This window comes from Eulemur rufifrons, chromosome 16, assembly GCF_041146395.1.
Source record: "Eulemur rufifrons isolate Redbay chromosome 16, OSU_ERuf_1, whole genome shotgun sequence".
NCBI classification, from domain to species: domain Eukaryota; kingdom Metazoa; phylum Chordata; class Mammalia; order Primates; family Lemuridae; genus Eulemur; species Eulemur rufifrons.
This window is the reverse complement of record NC_090998.1, coordinates 40,813,812-40,835,308: the sequence shown is the minus strand read 5'-3', so window position 1 is coordinate 40,835,308 and position 21,497 is coordinate 40,813,812. Positions and strand designations below refer to the sequence as shown.

General features: G+C 57.3%; 2 protein-coding genes across 2 annotated transcripts; one reads left to right on the top strand and one right to left on the bottom strand.

Moving 5' to 3' along the window:
* Nucleotides 1–294: 294 nt before the first annotated feature.
* On the top strand, nt 295–7,402 carry LOC138397278 (keratin, type II cuticular Hb1-like). Its single transcript, XM_069491225.1, is given in 11 exon segments — nt 295–678; nt 2,592–2,710; nt 2,712–2,771; nt 3,408–3,468; nt 4,407–4,502; nt 4,977–5,141; nt 5,405–5,530; nt 5,961–6,181; nt 6,391–6,422; nt 7,267–7,308; nt 7,311–7,402. Coding segments are annotated over 11 exon segments (1,398 nt in total).
* Nucleotides 7,403–8,909: 1,507 nt separating this feature from the next.
* Nucleotides 8,910–21,497, bottom strand: KRT7 (keratin 7). The gene is made up of 9 exons (XM_069491531.1): nt 21,108–21,497; nt 19,492–19,703; nt 17,472–17,532; nt 16,226–16,321; nt 14,587–14,751; nt 13,373–13,498; nt 10,906–11,126; nt 9,576–9,610; nt 8,910–9,183 (listed from the first exon to the last, which is right to left on the bottom strand). The coding sequence occupies exons 1-9, from the start codon at nt 21,429–21,431 to the stop codon at nt 9,026–9,028; spliced, it is 1,398 nt and encodes a 465-aa protein (XP_069347632.1). The 5' UTR covers nt 21,432–21,497; the 3' UTR covers nt 8,910–9,025.

Below are 21,497 nucleotides of genomic sequence, written 5' to 3'. Positions count from 1 at the left end.
TCCCGGGCGGTCCGGCAGAGGGGCGTAGGGGCTCCGCCGGCAGCGCACCGCCTGCTGAGCTGACCCCGCGCCTCCCGGCCCATAAAGCGCGGGCGGGAGGCGAACGCCGCCGTTTTATGGAGGAGGCCGGACGGCCCGGCCCACTTTGATTCCCGCTCTCCAGGTGCGAGGGCCGGGCCCTCCAAGCTCGTAAACGCCGGGGCCGCAGCTCCCTCCCTGGGCCCGCGGGTGGGCATATAAGGTGCAGCGCGGCCTTGGGGTCCGGCCGCCCGCCACTGCCCACGCCGCCGCACCATGTCCTGCCTGTCCTCCCGCCCCCGCGCCCCCTGCGGGGTCCGAGCCTTCAGCTGCCTCTCGCCCTGCGGGTCCCAGCCTGGCCGCTGCTGCATCACCGCCGCCCCCTACCGCGGCATCTCCTGCTACCGCGGCCTCCCCGGGAACTTTGGCAGCCACAGCGTCTGTGGGGGCTTCCGTGCAGGCTCCTGCGGACGCAGCTTCGGCTACCGCTCCGGGGGCGTGTGCGGGCCCAGCGCCCCCTGCATCACCACCGTGTCGGTCAACGAGAGCCTCCTCACGCCCCTCAACCTGGAGATCGACCCCAATGCGCAGTGCGTCAAGCACGAGGAGAAGGAGCAGATCAAGAGCCTCAACAGCAGGTTCGCTGCCTTCATCGACAAGGTGAGTGTCCTGGATCACACCCTTCCTGAACCTAGAGATCCTGGGAGGAGATGGAATTCCCAGGCCAGTCTCTCTAGAAATGAAGAATGAGGACCGGTGACATTTTATATGATAATTTTAGGTGGTAGGGACCCATAGCAGTAACTATCATTGAAATACCTGATGGAAAATTTCTTATTCTTTCATGCCTGTTTCAATTCTTAAGATTAGGTGAAGAAAATCTCATTGGGTGCTCATGTCTTTAGCATCTCTCTAATACTTGGTTCCCTTCCACCTTTAATAAACAGAGCAAGCCTCAGGTTCAGAGCTGTCTGGGACAACAGTTTCAGCTAGAATTTAATGTTCTGTAACTTCCTTCTATGTGTGCCTAGTCATATTGGTTTTACAACTCTGGTGGTAACGTGAAGTTACCCCTTTAACCCCAGAAGTGTAAATATTAGGGGAATCCATTTATAGATAAATCATGCATAAAATAGTATATGGGATGGCAGAATCCTGAAGTCAGCCTGGGAAGGGTTTACATTTGGGCCTTGGTGCCACTGCCAGCCCAGTGCTGTGAGTATGCACAGAGAGAAAGGAGGCAGGGCTAGGGCCAGGGGCCCGCCCAAGCACCCACACAGAGTGGGTGCCAGAGCAGAGCAGGACTCCAAGCCCAGGCCCTGTCCAGCCCTCCAGCCCTGGGCTCCTAGAAAGCCCAAAGCTTGTGTCCCCAGCTGCCCCACTGCCTCCAGCAGGTCTGGTCCACCTTGGTAGGCACTGCACCCTGGAAAGGTGGCCAAGGAGAGCAATATGGAATGGTCCCTGGCCCAGGAGCAGGTGGCCTGGGCTCTACACCCAGTTCCTCCACTGGGCAGTGACTTCCCCTCTGCGCCCCAGTGTTCTCCCCACCAGTGCCGTGTGTGGTGCACTGTGTGAGCTGGCTGTGACTTTGAAAGGGAAGATGGGGTCCAAGGCAGCCATGAGGCCCTGTGAGCCAAAGCCATCTAAAATTATCCCATATAATATCAGCAGTCTCCATCCCCCATTTCTGGAAGTTTTAACCTGGGAATTCCCTGCTGCACTCATGGAGTTGGATGAAAAGTATCCCAGGGATAAAAGCAGGGAGACATCTCATCTCTAACTAAAATGTAGGAGAAATGGAAAACTCGAGGCCAAGGGATCTAGTTTTGTTTGCTGATGTCCTTTCTGGCTATTGTTTCTCTCCAGTTTGAGTAATTCCCAGGAAAATCATGCATGCCTCACTTCCCAACAGTCCTCACCCTCCCTGTGTCCCAAAACCTTCCCCCATTCACATTACCTGCCTGGCCTCCAGACACATACGATATAGCTTCCAACATATGAGTTTAGGCCACCCAGGACCACACCCCACCTTCCCCCATGCCTGCCCAGGCCCCAGGCGCCTATTGGTGAGAGCCCAACCTCCTTGATCTGCCCAGCTAGGCAGCCCTTCCCACCCTGACCATCCACTCAACCAACTGCTCACCAAGCCCTGGGCTGGCCACTGGGGACATCAATCAACAAGCCATGGGCCCTGTCCTGAGGGAGCTCACAGTGAAAGGCTTTCTTCCTACTCTATTCCTCCCAACACTATTCTACATTCCTTTCCTCCAGGAAGCCTTCCCTGATTGTCACTATCCCCTACCCCGACCTGCCCCCTCTAGCCCAGCACAGCCCACATGCCTCTCAGTTTCTCGCTCAGCCCATCCAGGCCCACCTGGACAGACCCTCACTCCGGCCTGAATAAGCAATCATGACACGAGGATGCTCCAGGTGCATCCTCAGGCGGGAGAGGCCACCAGGGGCCATTCGGTCTGCACATCTCACTGCCAGTTCTGTCCTGACTCTGGCTGTTCTCCAAGGAAGGCCGGGGATATTGGCTCCTCCCGCCGACTTTTCTCCCACCTCCACCCCAGGTGCACTTTCTGGAGCAGCAGAACAATCTGCTGGAGACCAAGTGGCAGTTCTACCAGAACCGCGAGTGCTGCGAGAGCAACCTGGAGCCCCTGTTCAATGGCTACATCGAGATGCTGAGGCGGGAGGCTGGCCTCGGAGCTCAACCACATGCAGGAGGTGCTGGAGGGCTACAGGAAGAAGTGAGTGCAGTGGAAGGAGGGTCTGGAGAAACTTAATGATATTGAGTCAAAGCAAGATAGATTTAGGTTAGATCACAAAAGGAACTTCCCAATAGAAAGAAGGCAATGACAATAAACCTGTTGGAGGCGGAAATTTTCTTCTCTGGACTGGGAGTTTGAACACTGGAGAGCTTCTGAGCTGTTCCAGCTACCTCATCATTATGCATTTATTACATTATTCATCAAAGACTTTTTGAGCCTCTACTGGACATTCCAGATGCTGTGTTAGACCCTGAGTGGGGAAGGAGTAAGAAAGGAAGGAGGAGGGGAAAGAAAGGGTACCAGAACTAGGGCAGGGTTCCTGTCCCCCAGGGAGTTACAGTCCAAAAGCAAAGAGGAGGCCTTTGAACATGTGCCAGGCACCTCCCCCCCTTCCCAACTGACATCATGAAGGAGAGTCCCTGAAACAGGAAGAGCTTTGGGTGATACAAGTTGGTTTGAATGCCTGGAAGAAAGGGAGGGACACAGTCCTTCTAGTCCCACACTTTTTTGATTCTATGGCCACCTCCAAAAGATCCAGTTCCTGGAATATGCTTGTCTGGGCATTCATTCTCTTTTCTTCTCCCCAAATCTGAGACTTGTGTGCTTTGTCCTCAGGTATGAAGAGGAGGTGGCACTAAGGGCCACTGCTGAGAATGAATTTGTGGTCCTGAAGAAGGTAAGTGACCCCAGAATACTTGTCCCCTAACTCAGAACCAAAGGCAGAGGTAGAAGGGAGATCTCTGTAATTCTGAGAGGCTGAGCGACTCCCTAAAGTCGCATGGCCCAGCTTCTTCCCTGCTCTTTCCCAAACGTTCCAGCGCTCCCTGGGCAGCCTCTGACAGCACAGCACGCTGCCTGCTTCAAGCAGAGCAATATTCTGCCCCATCCGAGTTTGCTCCCATTTGGCCACTGGCTTCCCACCTGGCCACTGGCTTCCCACTTCCTTCGTCCCTGTGTCTGCATAGAGGGGACATTTGATAAATACCTGTGAATGCTAGAGAATGGCCACATCTCAGGCCGGCAGCAGCTAGGAGATACTGGCATGAACAGCAACCATTACTCCTCCCCTCCCAAACTTGGCTCTGCACAAGGGCCATCACAGGGACTCTCACTGGGCCCTTCCAGCCCCTCAGTGTGAGGACGGCAGGGGTTATTGGCAGGAAATGAGGCTCAGAGGTTAAGGTGCTTGCTCTGCGTCACACTGGCTTAGAGGGGACAGAGTTGATCCCTGCACCCTCTTTTTCTGACCACAGATCTAGCTTTCCTTCCATGAGAGCAGAGAAGGATGGGGCATCATTAGAACTGACCCATTTTACACTAGATCCTAAGTTTTGGCAATAGGTGCAAGATGTGGATTCTAGAGGACTCGACTCAGTGGGTACAGAGGAAGTGCCTAGAAACCTTGGGGTCCCCCTTCTTTACCCAAACCTGCTCCTTGCCCCACTAACCGCATGGAAGGTTTCACCACACCACGATACCAGGTGCTGGGATGAGCATCTAAGAGGGTTTCCAGGGAATTTGCTCAGCCTGACGGGGCGCGCCTCCCTAGTAGGGAAAAACCAAAAGCTCTTTGTTGTCCCCCAGTGAGACTCTGTGCCATCTTCCCCCCTTTAGGATGTGGACTGTGCCTACCTACGCAAATCCAACCTGGAGGCCAACGTGGAGGCCCTGACCCAGGAGATCGACTTCTTAAGGCAACTATACGAGGAGGTGAGGGGCCCCAGAGCAGCAGAGCAGCAAGAAGGATGTGAGTTAGACACTGGAAAGGACCTGTCACCATTGCAGCCTCTGAAGCCCGTGGTGGGGTGGGGGGAATACAGAGCAGAGTTGAGAGATCCAAGGCAGGTTGCTGTGAGAAGGTGAAGAAGTGTAGCTGGACCTCTCACCTGTCACTATGGTGACAATTATCGCAAGTTGGTGAACTCTGGTCCTACACCCAAAGGTTCCAGCTGGGGCCTCAGATGTGGACTCTACCTCCTCCTCCCAGCCTCCAGCCCCTGGCCTCAGAAGCACGGAGAGGGCGCTGGGCTGATGGGGAAGACGGCAACTTGGGGGGCGGGGCTTCAGACAGCAGGGCTGTGGGAGGCAGTAGGGGCAGGGGATAGGGAATGACTGTGGGAGGGTGGGCTGCTGAGACGGGGGCCCTGGTCTAAGAAGCTCTTACCACTCCCCCACGTCCTGCAGGAGATCCGCGTCCTCAATGCCCACACCTCAGACACCTCGGTGGTTGTCAAGATGGACAACAGCCAGGACCTGAACATGGACTGCGTCATTGCCAAGATTAAGGCTCAGTATGAGGACATTGCCAGCCGCAGCTGGGCTGAGGCCGAGTCCTGGTACCGCAGCAAGGTCAGTGGCACGGGACACCTGCCTCCTAGACATGGCAGTGGGAGGGAAGTGAGGTTATCTCAGAAAAGGCTTCTCTAGTCTGGGGATTCTGATCCCTAAGCATGATAAGAGAAGAGCTGCCTCTCTGAGGTTGGGGTGGCAAGGCAGGACTGCCATGTGTGGTTGCACAGGCTGAGCACTGCACAACCTGCACAATCATCCCTGCTGTCCTGAATGGATGACATGTCCCGTCCTCATCCTCATGAGCATCTCTGCTTCCCCAGTGCAAGGAGATGAAGGCCACGGTGATCAGGCACGGGGAGACCCTGTGCCGCACCAAGGAGGAGATCAATGAGCTGAACAGCATGATCCAGAGGCTGACGGCCGAGGTGGAGAACGCCAAGTGCCAGGTACAGGAGCCCGGCCCCCTTCTCAGTGTAGGAACAGAATGGTGTTAGCCTACAGCAGAAGGATTTAAGTTAGATACCTTGCCAATGTAAGGCAGGCTGTACCCAAGGCACTAGGGGGTGATAGGGACTGTGGCAAACTGGAGAACAGAAAGGGCAGAGCTAAGCGGATCCAGCTGAGACAGGCTGTGCAGAAATGCAGATCCAGTGTGGCCAGATGCTCTGATTTTTCAAAAGAAGCCATGAATCTGGATTTTTATGTTAAATTTCCAAAATTGAAGACATTGTGCCAATGTTCTTCGGGAGCACTAATTTGCAACCCCTGACCTAACAAATGGATGAGGCCACTTCTTCCTCTGCCGGCCAGTGGTCAGTGGAAACCTGGCCTCTGACCCTGAATTCAGAACCTTAATAACCCTCCCCTGCCTCCCAGAACTCCAAGCTGGAGGCTGCAGTGACCCAGTCTGAGCAGCAGGGCGAGGCGGCCCTCAGTGACGCCCGCTGCAAGCTGGCTGAGCTGGAGGCCGCCCTGCAGAAGGCCAAGCAGGACATGGCCTGCCTGCTCAAGGAGTACCAGGAGGTGATGAACTCCAAGCTGGGCCTGGACATCGAGATCGCCACCTACAGGCGCCTGCTGGAGGGCGAGGAGCACAGGTGAGGACCACATGTGTGGGGGGGATCTCCCCCGCCTCCCCAGGGTAGTGCTGCGGTGCGTGCTGCAGGAGCCGGGAGCGTAGCCTGACTGCACTCTCTTTACCTCTAACGCACAGCAACACTACCTGGAGGAAGGAATTGAATAAATAAACAGATTTCATCAGCTTTGCTCCCCACAACTAATTTTTGTCTCTTTGCTCCCCCACAAGGTTGTGTGAAGGTGTTAGTGCTGTAAATGTCTGTAAGTATCCATATTGGGGGCTCAGAAATAAGGGTGTGGGGTCTAGGCGGGCAAATTTCTTCTTAAAGTATCAGATAGTAAATATTTTAGTCTCGTGGGCCATGCAGGCTCTGTGGCGACTGCTCAGCTCTGCCGTGCAATGTGAAAGCAGCTGCAGGTGTAGGCAACCCTTAAACAAATAGGCATGGCTGGGTTCCAATAAAACTTTATTTACAACACAGGAAGCCAGCATGTGGCCACAGTCTGCAGACCCTAAAAGGAAAGAGGCGGTAGGGCGGTGAGTGATTATGGTAACTTAAGTGGCTACAGTCATGTGCCCATAAGGACATTTAGGACAACAATTGACTGAATATAGGACAGTGGCTCTGTAAGATTATAATATCAAGTTTTTACTGTACCTTTTCTATGTTTAGCTATGTCTAGATACATGAATACTTACCGCTGTGTTACAGTGGCCTGCAGTAGTCAGTACAGCAAGTAACGTGCCGCACGGGTTTGCAGCCTAGGAACAGAGGCCATACCACACAGCCTAGGTGTGCAGTGGGCTCGACCACCCGGGTCTGTGTAGGTGCACCTGAGGTTCACACAAAGATGAAATCTCCTAACGTGTCCCGTCGTGGAGAGGTGCAGGACTGTATTTCTGCCTACAGAGACGGCCTGGGCCAACAGTACATCGGGGATGCTTGAGGTTAGACTGCAGAAGGAGTGCCCTGGCGTGAGGGTGTTGGAGCAGGGAGCGGATGGAAACAGAGCGGAGAAGCTCTGAGCAAGAGAAGCGGGCTCTGGCCTGCAGGTAGGGCCGCGGACACGACCTCACCCAGGACTGAGCCCTGTCCTCCCGCAGGTGTCAGCAGCTCCCGGGGCGGGGTCGTGTGCGGAGACCTCTGCTGTCGGGCTCCCGGCCTGTGACCGGCAGCGTCTGCAGCGCCCCCTGCACCGGGAACCTGGCTGTGCGCGCCCTGCGGCCAGAGCTGCGGTAGCAGCCGCTCCGTGCGCTTCGTGTAGCGCCCCTGCTGTGTAAAGACGCCCTCGCCAGCTGTCCCCGAGCTGTCCCGCCACGGCAGAGGAAGGGCTCCAGGAACCAGCTGCCCGGCCGGCCCGCGCTGCTGCGAGCCTTGCCGTCTTGCACCCCTCTCCCGGCTTGTCTCTCCACTTCTCCAGCAGGGTCAGGCTCCTCACAGGCAGCTCTCCACTCCCCCAAGTGTCTAATCCGCTGGTGTCCTCACAGCCCTCCGGCAAAGACCCAACCCCCGCTAGGCCTGCTCTGGAGGCCTGGAGGCCTGTGGCGTCTGAGGGACAGATGGGCCCCAGGGCCACTCGGTGTGGCCGCGCTGTGCCGGGCCTCCCCTGCCTTCTACACCCCGGTGGGGACAGGCCGCATCTCCCACTAGGCAGCCTCACAGCTGCCTCGGCTCCCCCACTCTGCTGGGTCTCCATGTTTACAGTAAAGCCCATGGTCATTTATATAACCAGACCTGAGAATGTCCCCTTTGTTCTTTCCACTTCGCCTCCCCACCCAAGTTTCACCTTGTCAGCCACGGAGGGAGGGAGGGCTGTCTCCAGGTGCCCTAGCCCCGCCCCCCACACACTGCATCCTGAGGGGCACAGGGGATGGGCCGGCAGCCCCAACACAGAGACCGCCCCTCCTCCCGAGTACCCGACCCTGCGCTGCTGCCCATCGGGGACAGGTATCCTCGCACACAGGCCCTGACGACACCCGATACACTCACACACGTGCACACGCACGCATACACACACACACGTCCGTGTCAGAGACCCTGACGTCTAGAGGCCCCTCTCAAGCATGGACTTAACTCACAGAGGTCCTCCTCCCCCTCTCCCCCACTCCCACGGGTCCAGATACACACCTACCCCTCTGCCAAAGACCAGGCACAGACCCTACACCAGGGACCTAGACTCTAGGACCCCCCTCCCAAACGCACACAGACCTCCTCCCACCACCACCACCCCCACAGAATCCAAGATGCAGAGCCCCCCCAGGGCCTGGCCTGACCGTGAGCCTGGCAGGCCCGGCACCAGGAAGGGCTGCGGGCAGCTGGCATGAAAGTTGGCTGGGCCACCCGAAACTCAGGCCCGGGGCAGCTGAACACTGTGGCCCTCTCACCACAAGAGGAATGCACTCTGGCAGCACAGGACACGGGGGAGGGGTGCAAACAGCCTTCCCACCCCCCGCCCCTTGGCAGGGGGAGACTCCAATGCCCACTTGCTGGCAGAGCCTGAACTTCCCTGTGGCCTTTCTGGGCTTCCTCAGGAGCAGCGCTGGGAGGAGTCCGAACCTCATGTTGGATAAAGAGTCCCGTTCCTCAGAGCTGCAGCCCCATCGCCACGTGCTTTCTCAGCCTCCTGCACACGGGCTTCCTAGCCACCAGGGCAGGCCCTGTTCTCTAGTCCCTGTCTCCCCACCCCGCCTCCCTGCCAGCCCAGTGAAGCCAGGAGACCAGGCACCAGGCATAGGGATCACCAGGTCTCAAAGAGGCTGCTTTATTGGAAGCTATTCCGATACCATTTTTCAGATTGTCTTGGGACCAGGGAAAGGAGGCACGGATAGGGTCCTCCTGTGACAGTGGGCAGGGGAATGGGACTCAGTTGCGGGCACTCCTGCGGCTGGTGGAAGTGGTCCTGATGGAATAGGCCTGCAGGGCCCCAGGCCCCGCACTGCTGGAGAAGCGCAGGGCATTGCTGCCCATGGTTCCCCCGAAGGACAGCCCGCTGCCACCGCCACCAGTAGAATTCACCACGGCTGAGAGAGAAGGGAGGAGGGCTCCCGTCAGTGGGAGGCCCCCCACCAGGGACCCTACCCCTTCACTCGACCCCCTCCTTCCCGCCCCTGCTACTCCCCTCCCTCCCCCTGCCTCCGCTCTGCCTTCCTCCGCAGGCCAACCCAAAAGGAGCCTCTGACAGTGGTAGGGGCCGCTCCACACGTGCTCCCTGCCCCACCCCACCCTCCTGCACTGCCTGCCTCGGCCATTGAGCCTGGCTAGATGTGCACCAGTGGACCTGCCGGAAGCTATGGGAGGGCAGGAAGCTCTGGCCTCCACCAGCAGGACCCTGGGCCCCGTCTGCCACTCTCCAGACCCAGCCCTTTCTGGACAGCACAGGGGACGCTTCCTGTGGGCTGCAGCAAGGACTTACAGACGTTCACGGCTCCCACGCCATCTCCAGCCAACCTGGGGGCAGAGGACAGACCTGTGAGAGCAGCTCTTCCCTCAGCACCCTCATTCCAGGCCCCAAGGAGGACCCCAACTTCCAGCCCTTCCGCCTAGTGAGCGGGAGTGAGGGAAGGGAGGGTGTTCCTTGGCCCTTCTACCTACTGGCCACATGACTCGGGCAATGTCTCAGAGCCTCCATTTCCCACCTATAAATTGGGCCTAACCACAGGGCCAAGGTCATAGGCTTGTTTGCGAGGGTTAGATGACATAATCTGCCTAAAGCCCTGGGCGCCCAGGATTCCGTGAATGGGAACTGCACTTATTATTTATGCAGACGGCTGCCTTCCCTCACCAGGTCATAAAATCCTGAAAGTGTCTGTAGCCTATTGATACTTGTATCTCTAGCCCCTAGCATGAGGCCTGGCAAAGTATTAATAATTGCTTAGTGTGTGTTGAAATAATTAGTGAATTGTTGACTGATTGAATGGGGGTGAGGGCAGGGGGTGGGGCTGAAACAGGTCTTGCAGTGGAAATTAAAAATCTATCTGAGACAACTGGGTATGTTTGTTTTGTGACTCACAGCCCCGTTGTCACCAAGCCCGTGGCCTTCGGTATCAGTTTGCTTTGCAGAGAGGAGGGGTACCTCACTTTGGTGGAGGGAGTAGAGGGAGCCTAGATGTCTCTGCAGCCCCAAGCCCAGGAAGGGAGCAGAACAAAGGCCAAGGGCAAGAGAAGGGTTTGCTAGAAGCTTCCAGGGGCCTTGTTCAGATGATCCCTGCAAGTGCTGGGAGTTGCTGGCACCTGTGGGTGGGGAGGAGTAGCCAGGTTGCAATTAGGCAGCAACTCTGGGAATTTCTGGTACAATGTCTAAAGAACTCTCTGCGGACAGACATTACCCTGCTCTACCACATTCGGTCAGTAGCACTTACTTATGTGAGACGTGTCACTGCCTGGTGTCACGGAAGACACTCGGACCAGGAATCAGCATACCTTGGCTGCAGTTGTCCCGTTCCCTCAATGAAGGAAACCAAACCACAGCGTTCCCCTCCACAGACTAGGGAACCGGAATCTGACCTGATGACTTGAATGTATTCTGAGGACTGACGGGACAACCCTGCTAATAGCCACACTCCCCAAGGGGCTGCTGCACTTCAGCTTCCCCATGAGCTTTGCACTACATGGGGCCTTCACTGAGGGCAAAGAAACAAGCATCCCGGCAGCCCCAGCCCCCGTGCCCCGCAGAGGAGGGACGCAATGCTTGCAAATGGATGAAGATCCCAGAAGGATCCCTTTCCCAGCTTCCCCGTCCTCACCGGCTCTCCTCGCCCTCCAGCAGCTTGCGGTAGGTGGCGATCTCGATGTCCAGAGCCAGCTTGACGTTCATCAGCTCCTGGTACTCACGCAGCTGCCGCGCCATGTCCTGCTTGGCTCGCTGAAGGGCGGCCTCCAGCTCCTCCTGCTTGGCACGAGCGTCCTTGAGGGCCAGCTCCCCATGCTGCTCGGCCTCGGCAATGGCAGCCTCCAACCTGGCACGCTGTGGGCAGTAGTGGAGCTGTGAGCTGGGGGACAGGGCTCACCGGTCACTGCCTTCCTGCCTACCCATCCCACAGTGAGGCCCTGGGCAACTTGCTTTGGGTGGCTTCATCAGTAGCACCTACTCCCCAAAGCACCAGGGAATCCGAGAGTTAAACACATGGGTTTGTGTAGCCAATGCTGCTAGCTTCCAATTCTGGACCTGCCACTTACTAGCTTTGTGACCTTGGATGAATCAATCCTTCTAAGCCAAAGTCTCCTCTTTTCTAAAAGAGCAATAATCACATTATCTACCTCTTAGGGATATTTAGAGGATGAAATAATGTACAAGAGGTCCTTGGCACAATGTCTAGCACATAGCAAGTACTTAACAAATGCTATTGTGATGATTATTAATAAATGCTATTATGATTTTCAAATCCCCAGTCCTCCCAGCCCTTAGCTGGAGGAGCTCCAAGACTATGGGATCTTAACTGAGTCCCCAAATGTCCAGCAGCTGACAAGGACCAGAAACCACCTTTAAAACAGGAACCAGTTAGGGACAGGCACAGAACAGAGGAGCTTGGAGCAGAGAGACACTACTAAGTACCCCAAGATGCCCTGGGATGTATCATCCACAGCCCATGGGTTTGGTGAGGGACAGTCTGGTCCTGATGGGCCTGCAGCTGCCACTTCCTGCCTGGCCTTAGAGTTCCCTCTGCTTTGGGCTCCTCCCACACCGCCAGGAGTCTGCCCCGTCCCAGCCCTCATGGTGTTTGGCTCAGAGGGTGCCAGCCCAGGCCTCAGCCAGGGCTCCTCCTCTTCCTTTTCACCGACTTCTCTGTGCTCAGATCCTCTGCCCTCAGCTGAAACCCCTGCCTCTCTGCCTGTCCTCCCAGCAGGCCCTGAGACTCTGCCCTTGGCCACTGCTCAGGCCTTGCCCTGCCACACTGGTGCCTCCTGGGCCAAGGCCATCCCCACTGCCTCTCGGTGGTGGCAGACTGTAGGGATCTGCCCTGGTGCCAGAGGAGAAGCGGATGTGGTGGAGACTGTCGGGTTTGGGAAACCACCGTTCACTATCCTATGCCTCCCCCCCCACCCCCCCGGCCCGGAAGCTGGCCCACTCCCCAAGGTGATTCACAGCCCTGCATCTGTGCCAGGAGGCCACCTCTGCCCTCCTGTAAATGGGCCTGCAAGGCTCCAATGGGGGGGACATTTCTGGGTAAATCACCCCCACATCCCCCTGCCCGAGCTAATCTGGAAATCAGCTTTCTGAAGCTGCTGCCCGTGTCACCTTCCCTCCCTTGCCACTGCAGACACCTGCTCAGGCTGAGCTGCCCATCCACACCCGGACCTCAGCCAGGGCTTGGGGACCCTCCCTCACGAACACCTCCAAGCCCAGCTTCCAGCAAAGCACGTCCTCCCACTCAGTCTCTCGTCTGAGACCTGTGCCCCACCGTGTGCCCAGCTCTGGGAGAGAGGAGAAGTGAACCAGACAGACAAGGTCCCCGCTCTCAGGCATCTGTCATACTCCAGCGGAGGCAGCGACAGTCAATAACTGAATTAATAAGACAGAAACTTTCAGAGCATAATAGGTGCTTTAAAGGACTTCAGCTAGGCTGCTGATACAGTAGCTGGGTGTTTGAGGAAGCCATCTCTGGAAAGGGGTCATTTGTCCTGAACTCCAGGGATGAGAAAGGGACAGCCAAGGACTGAGCTGGGAGAACCACGTTCCAAGTGGAGGAAACACCAAGTGCAAAGGCCCTGAAGCGTGACCGTGTTGGCAAATGCAAGGTACAGGAAGCAGGCTAGGGTGGCCCGAGCAGAGTGAGGGGAGTTGTGGGAAGTGAGGGCAGGGTGGGAAGGGGCCATGGGAGCCATAGTATGGGCTCCTGCTGGCCTCTGTGTCCCCTGTGAACCGTGAGTTCCCAGGCACAGCACATGGCGATAGAGCCAGGTGCAGGCAGGGCTCAGACCAGTGTGGTAGCTGATGGTGGTTCTCCTCTGGCCGGCCGGCCTGAGGCTCCCTCCACACACTCCACACCCATCCGACTCTGCTCCTCCCCTTGGCCTGTGCTGGGACCTGCCCAGGAACATTCCGTCCTGGAGCTCTCACAAGTGGGCCTGAGACGCGAGCTGCACCCAGGGAGGGCATGGCTGATGCCCTCCCCTCCAGCCTCCCACTCCTCCTCCTGAGCGTGGCCTCGGCTGGCCATCCTTCCCGTGCCCCAAGGAGCAGGAGGAGCCAGGAGGAGGGCTGGTTCCCACCTGGTTCTTGATGTTGTCGATCTCAGCCTGCAGCCTCTGGATGGCCCGGTTCATCTCCGCAATCTCCTTCTGGGTGTTCCGGAGGTCATCCCCATGCTTCCCAGCCTGGGCCTGGAGGGTCTCAAACTGGAGGGGCCATATAGAAAGGTATTGCAGAGGGTGGGTGATGATTATAGGCTACTCGTCCCTCTCCAGAACCAAGGAAGGCCCCTCTCGCTTACATTTCTAGAGAAGGACAGTCTGACTCCCAGCAATCCTTGCCTAGGCCACGGGCCAGACTGCTGAGCAGCAGGGTAAGGAAGGGGTTTAGTGTCCTCCAAGTCAGGATAGGGAGGACAAGGAAGGCTCCCCAGGCCCAACCCCAAGGACCCTGGGGCTCTTCCCACTCCCTACTGCTCCATGCCCTAGCACTGGAGAGTCATTGAAAGTCTGAGACCCTCACCTATTCAACAGCCAGCACCACCCGTTTCACAGACGAGGACAGCCGAGTCCCAGAGAAGGGCAAGCATCACCCGGGGATCACACAGCAAGTCAACGGTAGAACGAGGGCCCCAACCCAGGTCTCCTTGTTGGCACACCTGTGTTCTCACCCCTGCACCATGGATGACTCCCTGCCTCCATGCTGCTTTAATCCGTCCCTCCGGCTCCCTCATCCGGGAATGCTGGTTCATCCCAGCTCCCCTCCTGCTCCTTCAGCACCTGAGGCTATCCTGCCTCCATAAAGTTTGTGTAACGATTTAGCCTCCCAGGTTTGGGGCGCTAAGATCAGGCTCTACTTCCTGCTCTTCCATCTATTAGCTGTGTGGAGTTAGGTAAATTACTTAACCTCTCTGTGCCTCAGTTTCCTCATCTTTAAAATGGGTATAATGGTGCCTAATAGGGCTGTTCTGTGGATTACATGAGTCAGTACAAGTAAAACCATTTGAAAATTGCCTAGCACTATGTAAGGACTTGCCAAATTTTAGCTATTATAATAGTAATATTAATCCATGTCTATTTCCTCTGCCATCCCCCCGTCAGGCTGGGATCTCCCCTGGGGCAGGGATGTGGCCTTCACATCCTCTTCTTCCCAGAGCACCACAGACTTAACCACTGGTACCTGCCAGAACAGTAGGGCCCCAGGCCCTAAAGGCTCGAGACAAGTTGAGGAGCAAGGGAAGCTGCCACCAAGGACCCTGACGGGGGGGGGAAATATGTCCCCATTGGCCGCACACCTTTGTCTGGTACCAGGCCTCAGCCTCAGCCCGGCTGCGCTGGGCCATCTCCTCGTACTGGGCCTTGACCTCAGCGATGATGCCGTCCAGGTCCAGGGAGCGGCTGTTGTCCATGGACAGGACCACAGACATGTCCGAATTCTGCGACTGCAGCTCCGTCAACTCCTGTAGGAACCAGACAGAACGTCAGGACTTGGGCATGACCCACCCCTGTGCCCATGCCCACCCCGGATCCCCCATACACACGGGGAAGAGAAAGAAAGGAGAGTCCGGAGTGGCAGAGTCGCCAGGCAGTGAGGGGACCCAGACCCAGCACACGTTACACGGCTCTTTCTGCCCACCCCGGCTCCCTGAGGAGCCCGCAGTGTCTCAAACAGCGGAGGCTGGTAGGACTTAAGGGGTAAAGAAAGTGACAGGGTGGTGAGTTGTGATGGCTCCTCACTGGGAGGTGCCGTTGGGGCAAGAGCTCTCTTGTGAAGGGGGCCGACCGCGGACAGGTGAAATAATCATATTCCACCCCAGAGTGGAACACTCTGCAGCCTTCGCACTGATGACTCGGCTGTACTGACTGACAGGGAAGTATGTCTATGACGTATACTGTCGCATGAAAAAAGATATGATTCTATCTGTATTAAAAATATATATTTCTATATCCGTATATATACATACATATGCACAGAAAAAGTCTGGAAAGGTGGATGTTAATACAAAGATGGTAACAGTAGGTTTAAGTGATCTATTTTCAACTTTACAATTTACTTAATTTTCTGGGTTTTTTGCAAGGAGTATGTATTACTTTCACAATGAGAAGAAAATTTTATATATGTATATTATACACAACACATATAAATGTGTATGTGTGTGTATACGTGCACATATATAAAGTATGTGGTAGACAAGGGAAGACGGGACTGAGGTTGGGAGTGCTTGAAGCCCCTGAAACTGACATCCACGTGGAATTGGCTCTGAGGGGCCAAGGGAGGCTGGACATCCAAGCAAAGCCTCCACTGCACAGAACCGAGAATTGGTCTGCAATTAGCCTCACGCGCTAATTATGCCCCAGCCTGGCCTCTGTCAGAGGATTAGCCAGCCTACCTTCTGCCTAAGGCCAGACAGTCCCACTGATGAAAGCAGAGGGGTTTTTAAACCCCTGTGGGGAAAGAGAGCTGGAAGCCGGGCAGGGCAAGGTGTGAGGGAGAGAACGAGAAGAAGGGTGGACAGAGAGGTGGTGGGTTGGTGGGTGGCTGCCCACCCAGTACCTCTGGGTGTAAAAGGCACTCCAGCCTCTCCTGACATGGGTCCCCCTGCGTGCCCCACCTAGCCCACCCTCGAGCCCCATCACAGCCTGGGGTCCCCAGAACTCCTCCTGGTTCCTTTCCGTCCTCCCCAATCCCCCTTCCTTAGAAACACTGGAGCCATCCCATGTCTCCCCAAGGCCAATGCTGACTGACCCCACCCCCAGCTCTTCCTGAACCCCAGGCCCACCATGAATTCCTGCGTGCAGAAAGGATGAAGAGCAGGATAAACGCCCCCACACCCCACACACACTCAGATCGGCCCAGAGGCAGGGGGCTGAACCAGATGGCTCCCTGGTTAGGACAGGTAGGATGAGACACGTCCCCACCCCCGAGGTCCTCACTGTCTCATGGAGGGTCTTCAGGAAGTTGATCTCATCATTCAGGGTGTCCACCTTGGCCTCCAACTCCACCTTGTTCATGTAGGCAGCATCCACATCCTGGGGACAGGAGAAGGACAGGGCAGAGGGGTACCATGTCCTCAGTACAGGGGACATTTAGTAGGGGTGGGAGCAGACCAGCCCTGTCCAGCCCACAGGTCCAAACACCACTGCCCCACCAAGAAACATGGTTTCTCCGGGCTGCCTGACACCAGGGCAGGAAGCTTCCACCGCCAACCCCCCAGGCTGCACAGGGACATCATCTCCACCTGTCCCCAGGGCCAGAGGCGCTGGGGTCCCAGAGTCCCAACCTAGCACTCAACCAACCAGTTCCTAAAGACTTAGATGGTTTGAACACACCAGCAAACCATGTGACCTGGAACAAATCACTTCATCTCTGAGCCTCAACTTCCCATCAATCAGTGGGAGAAGAGCATAAAGTCGTTCAGATTCCCACACGCCCTCCTGGAGATGGAAAATCTCCAGCCCACATGTTTATTTTGCCGCATGGGTGACCGATGCGGTCAGAGTCCTGCCACCCCAGGTGGAAATGATGTCTAAGCCTCTTCCAGCCACACTCTCCTGGGGTTAAACGCCTGTGTGGTGGGGCTCACTTTTACTCAATCCTGAATCTCCAAGAGCAAGGGCCAAGCCCTCTGGGGCAGGCTGCACTTCTGTGGATGGGCCTGGAACACCGAGCTACTCCGTGAGTGTGTGTGGAATCAAAGTCTTAAAGAGCATGTAGCTCAAAGGCCCCTAAGATACTCCTAGGGCCTTCCAACCTCCGCTTGTAAATCTCCAGGGACAGAGATTCGTCACACTCATTCAGCAAACATTTCAGGCGGGTCACTGCCACTTTTGTCTGTGATGACTTCGAGAGAGCACTTCCTTATTTGGGAAATCTCCCTCTCTAATCTCTATCCTTTTGTCATGGGTCAAACCCCTAGAGGCCCAGAAACAAGTCTAGCCACTCACCAGACACACACACACACACACACACACACGCACACGCGCAGGCACACTCACAACAGGCTGTGTGGTAAGGGCCTGGCTTCCAGACCTCTCCCTCCCCATGCCCATCTCTCCCCTCTTGCGCAGCCCAGGCCAGACCCTGGCCACAGGTCCCCACCTGCCACTCAGGTGAGAGGCCCTGTGGTCTCCTGTCCCATATGTTTTCAGACCAGCCCCCTCCAGCCTGTCTGCCCCTCACCTTCTTCAGCACCACAAATTCATTCTCAGCAGCCGTGCGATGGTTAATTTCATCTTCGTACCTGCAGCAGAGTGGGCATGGCGTTGGTGCAGCTTTGCCTCCATGCCCCTCACGCACAGGTGGGAAATCTGCCCTGCCTCCCCTCCGCCCCCTCCTTAATGACACACCTGAAAAAAACAGGTGTCAGAGCTACAGAACCAAATTTCCCTGACTTCCACCTGGCTGTTCCCGGGGCTTGAGTCATGCAGGAAGCACGTCAATTAAAGCACGAAGGCTGCATATACCAGAGGGAAGACAGCAGATGGTAACCCTGCGTATGGACTGCTTTCTGTGGGGCCTGCACTGTTATGTGCTTCAGTCACTAAGTCATCTCATCCTTTTGACAACTCTATAATGATGGCACCCGAGAGGGAACAGGGAGGCTGGGTAATCTGCCCAAGTGACTGGGCTGCTTAGTGGCAAAGCCCAGACTTGAACCCTGGCAGCTGACTTCAGCTTGTGCCTTAACCGCAACCTAATCCCACCCCTGAGGGGTGAGGAAGGGGTTTGAAGGGAAGGAACACTGGAATCAGGGACACATAAAGTCCTGGAAGAACCAGGCCCCAGCTACACAGCCCAGCCTCCATCTCTACGCTTAGGACCGCACAGAGGAAGAGCCTAGCCTAAGGTTTATTTGGGGACTCAAAAAAGGAATGGAGAAACAAGAGCTCAGCAGTGCCCAAGAGCTGCTGGGAGCAGTGGGAACAGCTGGGGGCAGCACTGGCAGGTGGCAGGACGCCCAGGCAGACTGAGCCCCTCCAGGAGCCCAGACTCAGGGCGGGAGATGGCCACATCCACAAAGCCGCACTCCCTCAAGTCCTGTAGAAGCTGTGGAATATCTGCGAGGCCGCCTGCCCACCCCGGCCTGGGTGCTGCACTGCTGGGCCCCAAGCAGCCCCGAGTGGAGCTCCCTGAGCAGCTGCGCACAGGCCCCGCCCCGGGCCCTCCCTGGGCCCCTGCCGGCTTGTCCCTCAGCCCCGCCTGGAGCTCAGCCGGGCTTCACAGGAAGGTGCTTGAGCACTCTGGGGTTGGGGGAGGAAGGGGGGTGTACACATATGCACACACGTGAAGTCCCTGACAACAGGGCTGGCTGGTGGCCCAGGCCTGCCCTGCCCTGCACCTGTCTGGTCCCACCTGCTGTGGGATTAATCCTGTTGACTTTTGCCCTGGGAGGATGCTCCTCAGGCCTGTTTGCTCTCCTCCAGCCAGAGCCAGTGTTCCTGCTCCTGCTCGGTCACGCAGCCACCAGCAAAGGACAGAACTCTCTCGCTCCCCCAACCCCCGGTGCCCACTGGACAGGTGTGCCAGGGTGGGGCCCGGCCCAAGCTCCAGCCTTTGGCTTCTATTCAATGGGAAAAGAGAGCTCAGCAAGCACCTCAGAGGCCTGTCCTCAAAGCCCCAGGCTTCCTGGCCCCTCCTCACAGCCTCCTTTCTGGCTCCTGCCCCAACCCCGCCACCCTGCAGCCCTTACACCCCTCCCCATTGCGCACGGCCATGACTTCCTTCCTCACTTCTTTCCTTCCACTCCTGAGAGTCAGGGAGTAAAATTCAAGTCCTAGCTCTCAGTGACCTGCTGTGTGATCTCAGCCAAGTCCCTGAACCTCTCTGGTCTCCAATTCCTCACCTGCACAAAAGGGAGCTGTTCTAGAATGATCTGTGAGGATCACACAAGTTCTGAAGCACTCCTGTCATGAGATACCTGCTGCCCCACCCTCCCTCGGGGCCTGGGTCAGGCACTCAAAGGAAGCAGTGCAGGTCAGGAGCAGGCTGAGCTATCACACTGGGACTGAGTCAGGAGAAAAGAGCAGAATGGTGGAAACCACCCCAAGGCACAAACTGGGGAGAGAGGCAGGAGCCGTGCTGGTTCTGAGCAGCAGCACACTCTGAGCCCTGGAGCCAGGGAACTTGCAGAGGGCCAGCTGATGAGGGGCATGCTGGGCCAGGGACAGGGGTCCTGGCGGATCGCCCTGGGGAGCGTTACTTATTCTTGAAGTCTTCCACAGCATCCTGCATGCTCCGCAGCTCCACCTCCAGGCGGCCGCCATCCACCTGCAGCGCCTCGAGCTGCCCCCGCAGGCCAGAAATCTGGGCCTCAAAGACGCCCGGGAGGCGGCTGCTCTTGGTGGACTTCTGCTCCTGCAGCAGTGCCCACTTGGTCTCCAGCAGCTTGTTCTGCTGCTCTAGGAACCGCACCTGGAAGGGGTTGGGGTGGGGGGAACTCATGAGGGACCAGACTGTGCCACCCACAGCAGGACTGAGGAGGGTCTCGAGCCACCCAGCAGTACCCAAGTGCCCACCGGCTGTTCCCTGACTGGGGCCCCCAGCCCTCTCCCCTCAGACTCTGTGTCAGTGTCTGCCTGGCTCACTGATGCTTGGCTTCTGACACCCATGCTCTAGGGTCTCCGACCCTCAATCCATTTCTGAAAGGCTGCCCCTTCCTGTTGCTGGATCCTAGGGCTGATGGGTCCCTCCCCTCTTCCTTCCTCTCCTCTTCCTTCCTCAGCAACCTCTTTCTTCTTCCCTTTCCTCTAGCAAGACCTTAGGTCAGGGCGCTACAGTCAATCCAAGGTAAAATGAGCACCTACTGTGTGTCCTGCCCTAGGAAAGCCCTTAAGGAGCACCTAGTATGACTGAGGGTGGGAGGCAAGCAGTTGAGGGCACCAGGACGTGGAGGCTGCAGACAGTAAGGTGTGCAGCTCAGCAGCGGGGAGGAGCCTGGGCCTGGGGCAGCCTGGGGCGGCCCCCGCAGAATCCAAAGGACACATCTGGCTGAATGGCAAAGGAGAGGACAACGTGGGGGACAGCAGGTGGCAAACTTGGTCTAAGCCTGAGGGAGAGGCCCTGGCCAGAGGGGCCCCAGCAGGGCTAGCCCTCAGTTCCTGGGGTCTAGCCCCACTTTGTCCCCACTCCTCCCAGACCCAGTCAAGTCTGCCCCTCCCCTCCCTGGAGGGACACATGTGTGGCAGAAGTTGACAGCCAGGAAAAATGTGTCCCAAATTACTCCTTCCCAGGGCCCCACGGTGCCACATCCTGCCCCCAGCTGGGCTATCTCCAAGGGCAGGCATGACCTCTCCTCCTACCGCCAAAGGGAGGTGGAGGACCCAGCAGGTGGAGCCTCCTCCAGCCCTCTATGTCCAGCCTCTGCTTCAACCTCTATAGCGTCTGGAGGAGCCGGGGTGACCTCATCCTAGACTCCACACAGCTCCCTCTCAGGGACACCGGCCCAGAGAGAGAAGAACCCCTGGCCTTGGCCTCTGTAACTCCTAACCCGACACCGGTGACAAAACTGGCCCAAGAGCCCGGGAGGACTCACAGACACAGCCAGCTAGCACAGCCCTGCAGAGCCCAGGCACACATTCCCGGAGGAAAGGGAGGGGTGAAAGGCAGCTCGCTGGAAGAGAGGGCTTGGAGACACAGGGGACAGAATGCAAGGGGTTAATGGGGAGGAGGAAGGCCTCGGAGGAAGCGTCCCACGACATTGGCAGAAAGGAGAAGAGTGCCAGTCCTCCCAGCGCCTGGCCTGCGTGCAGGTAGCGCTAGTCAGCGTGGCTGGTGTGGCCTGGAGCAAGGCTGGAGGCAAGGTTCTGTCCCGCTGACCTTGTCGATGAAGGAGGCGAACTTGTCGTTGAGGGTCTTGATCTGCTCGCGCTCCTCCTGGCGCACCTGCTGGATGGAGGGGTCGATGTCCACCTGCAGCGGGGCCAGCAGGCTCTGATTGATGGTGACCTCGCGGATGCCCGCACCCAGCGGGCCCGCATAGGCGGAATGCACTGCCACGCGCGGCCGCGAGGCGCCCAGGCCGTACAGGCTGCTGCTGCCGAAGCCGCCCCGGCGCCCCGAGTTCAGGCGCACCTGGGCGCTGCGACCCGGGCCGGAGGCGGAGCGCGAGCTGAACACCCGCGAGCTGAAGTGCATGGACATGGTGGCCGGGCCGGGCTGGACCTAGCGGCGGGCGAGGAGAGCGCGAACTCGCTGACCTCGGGGAGA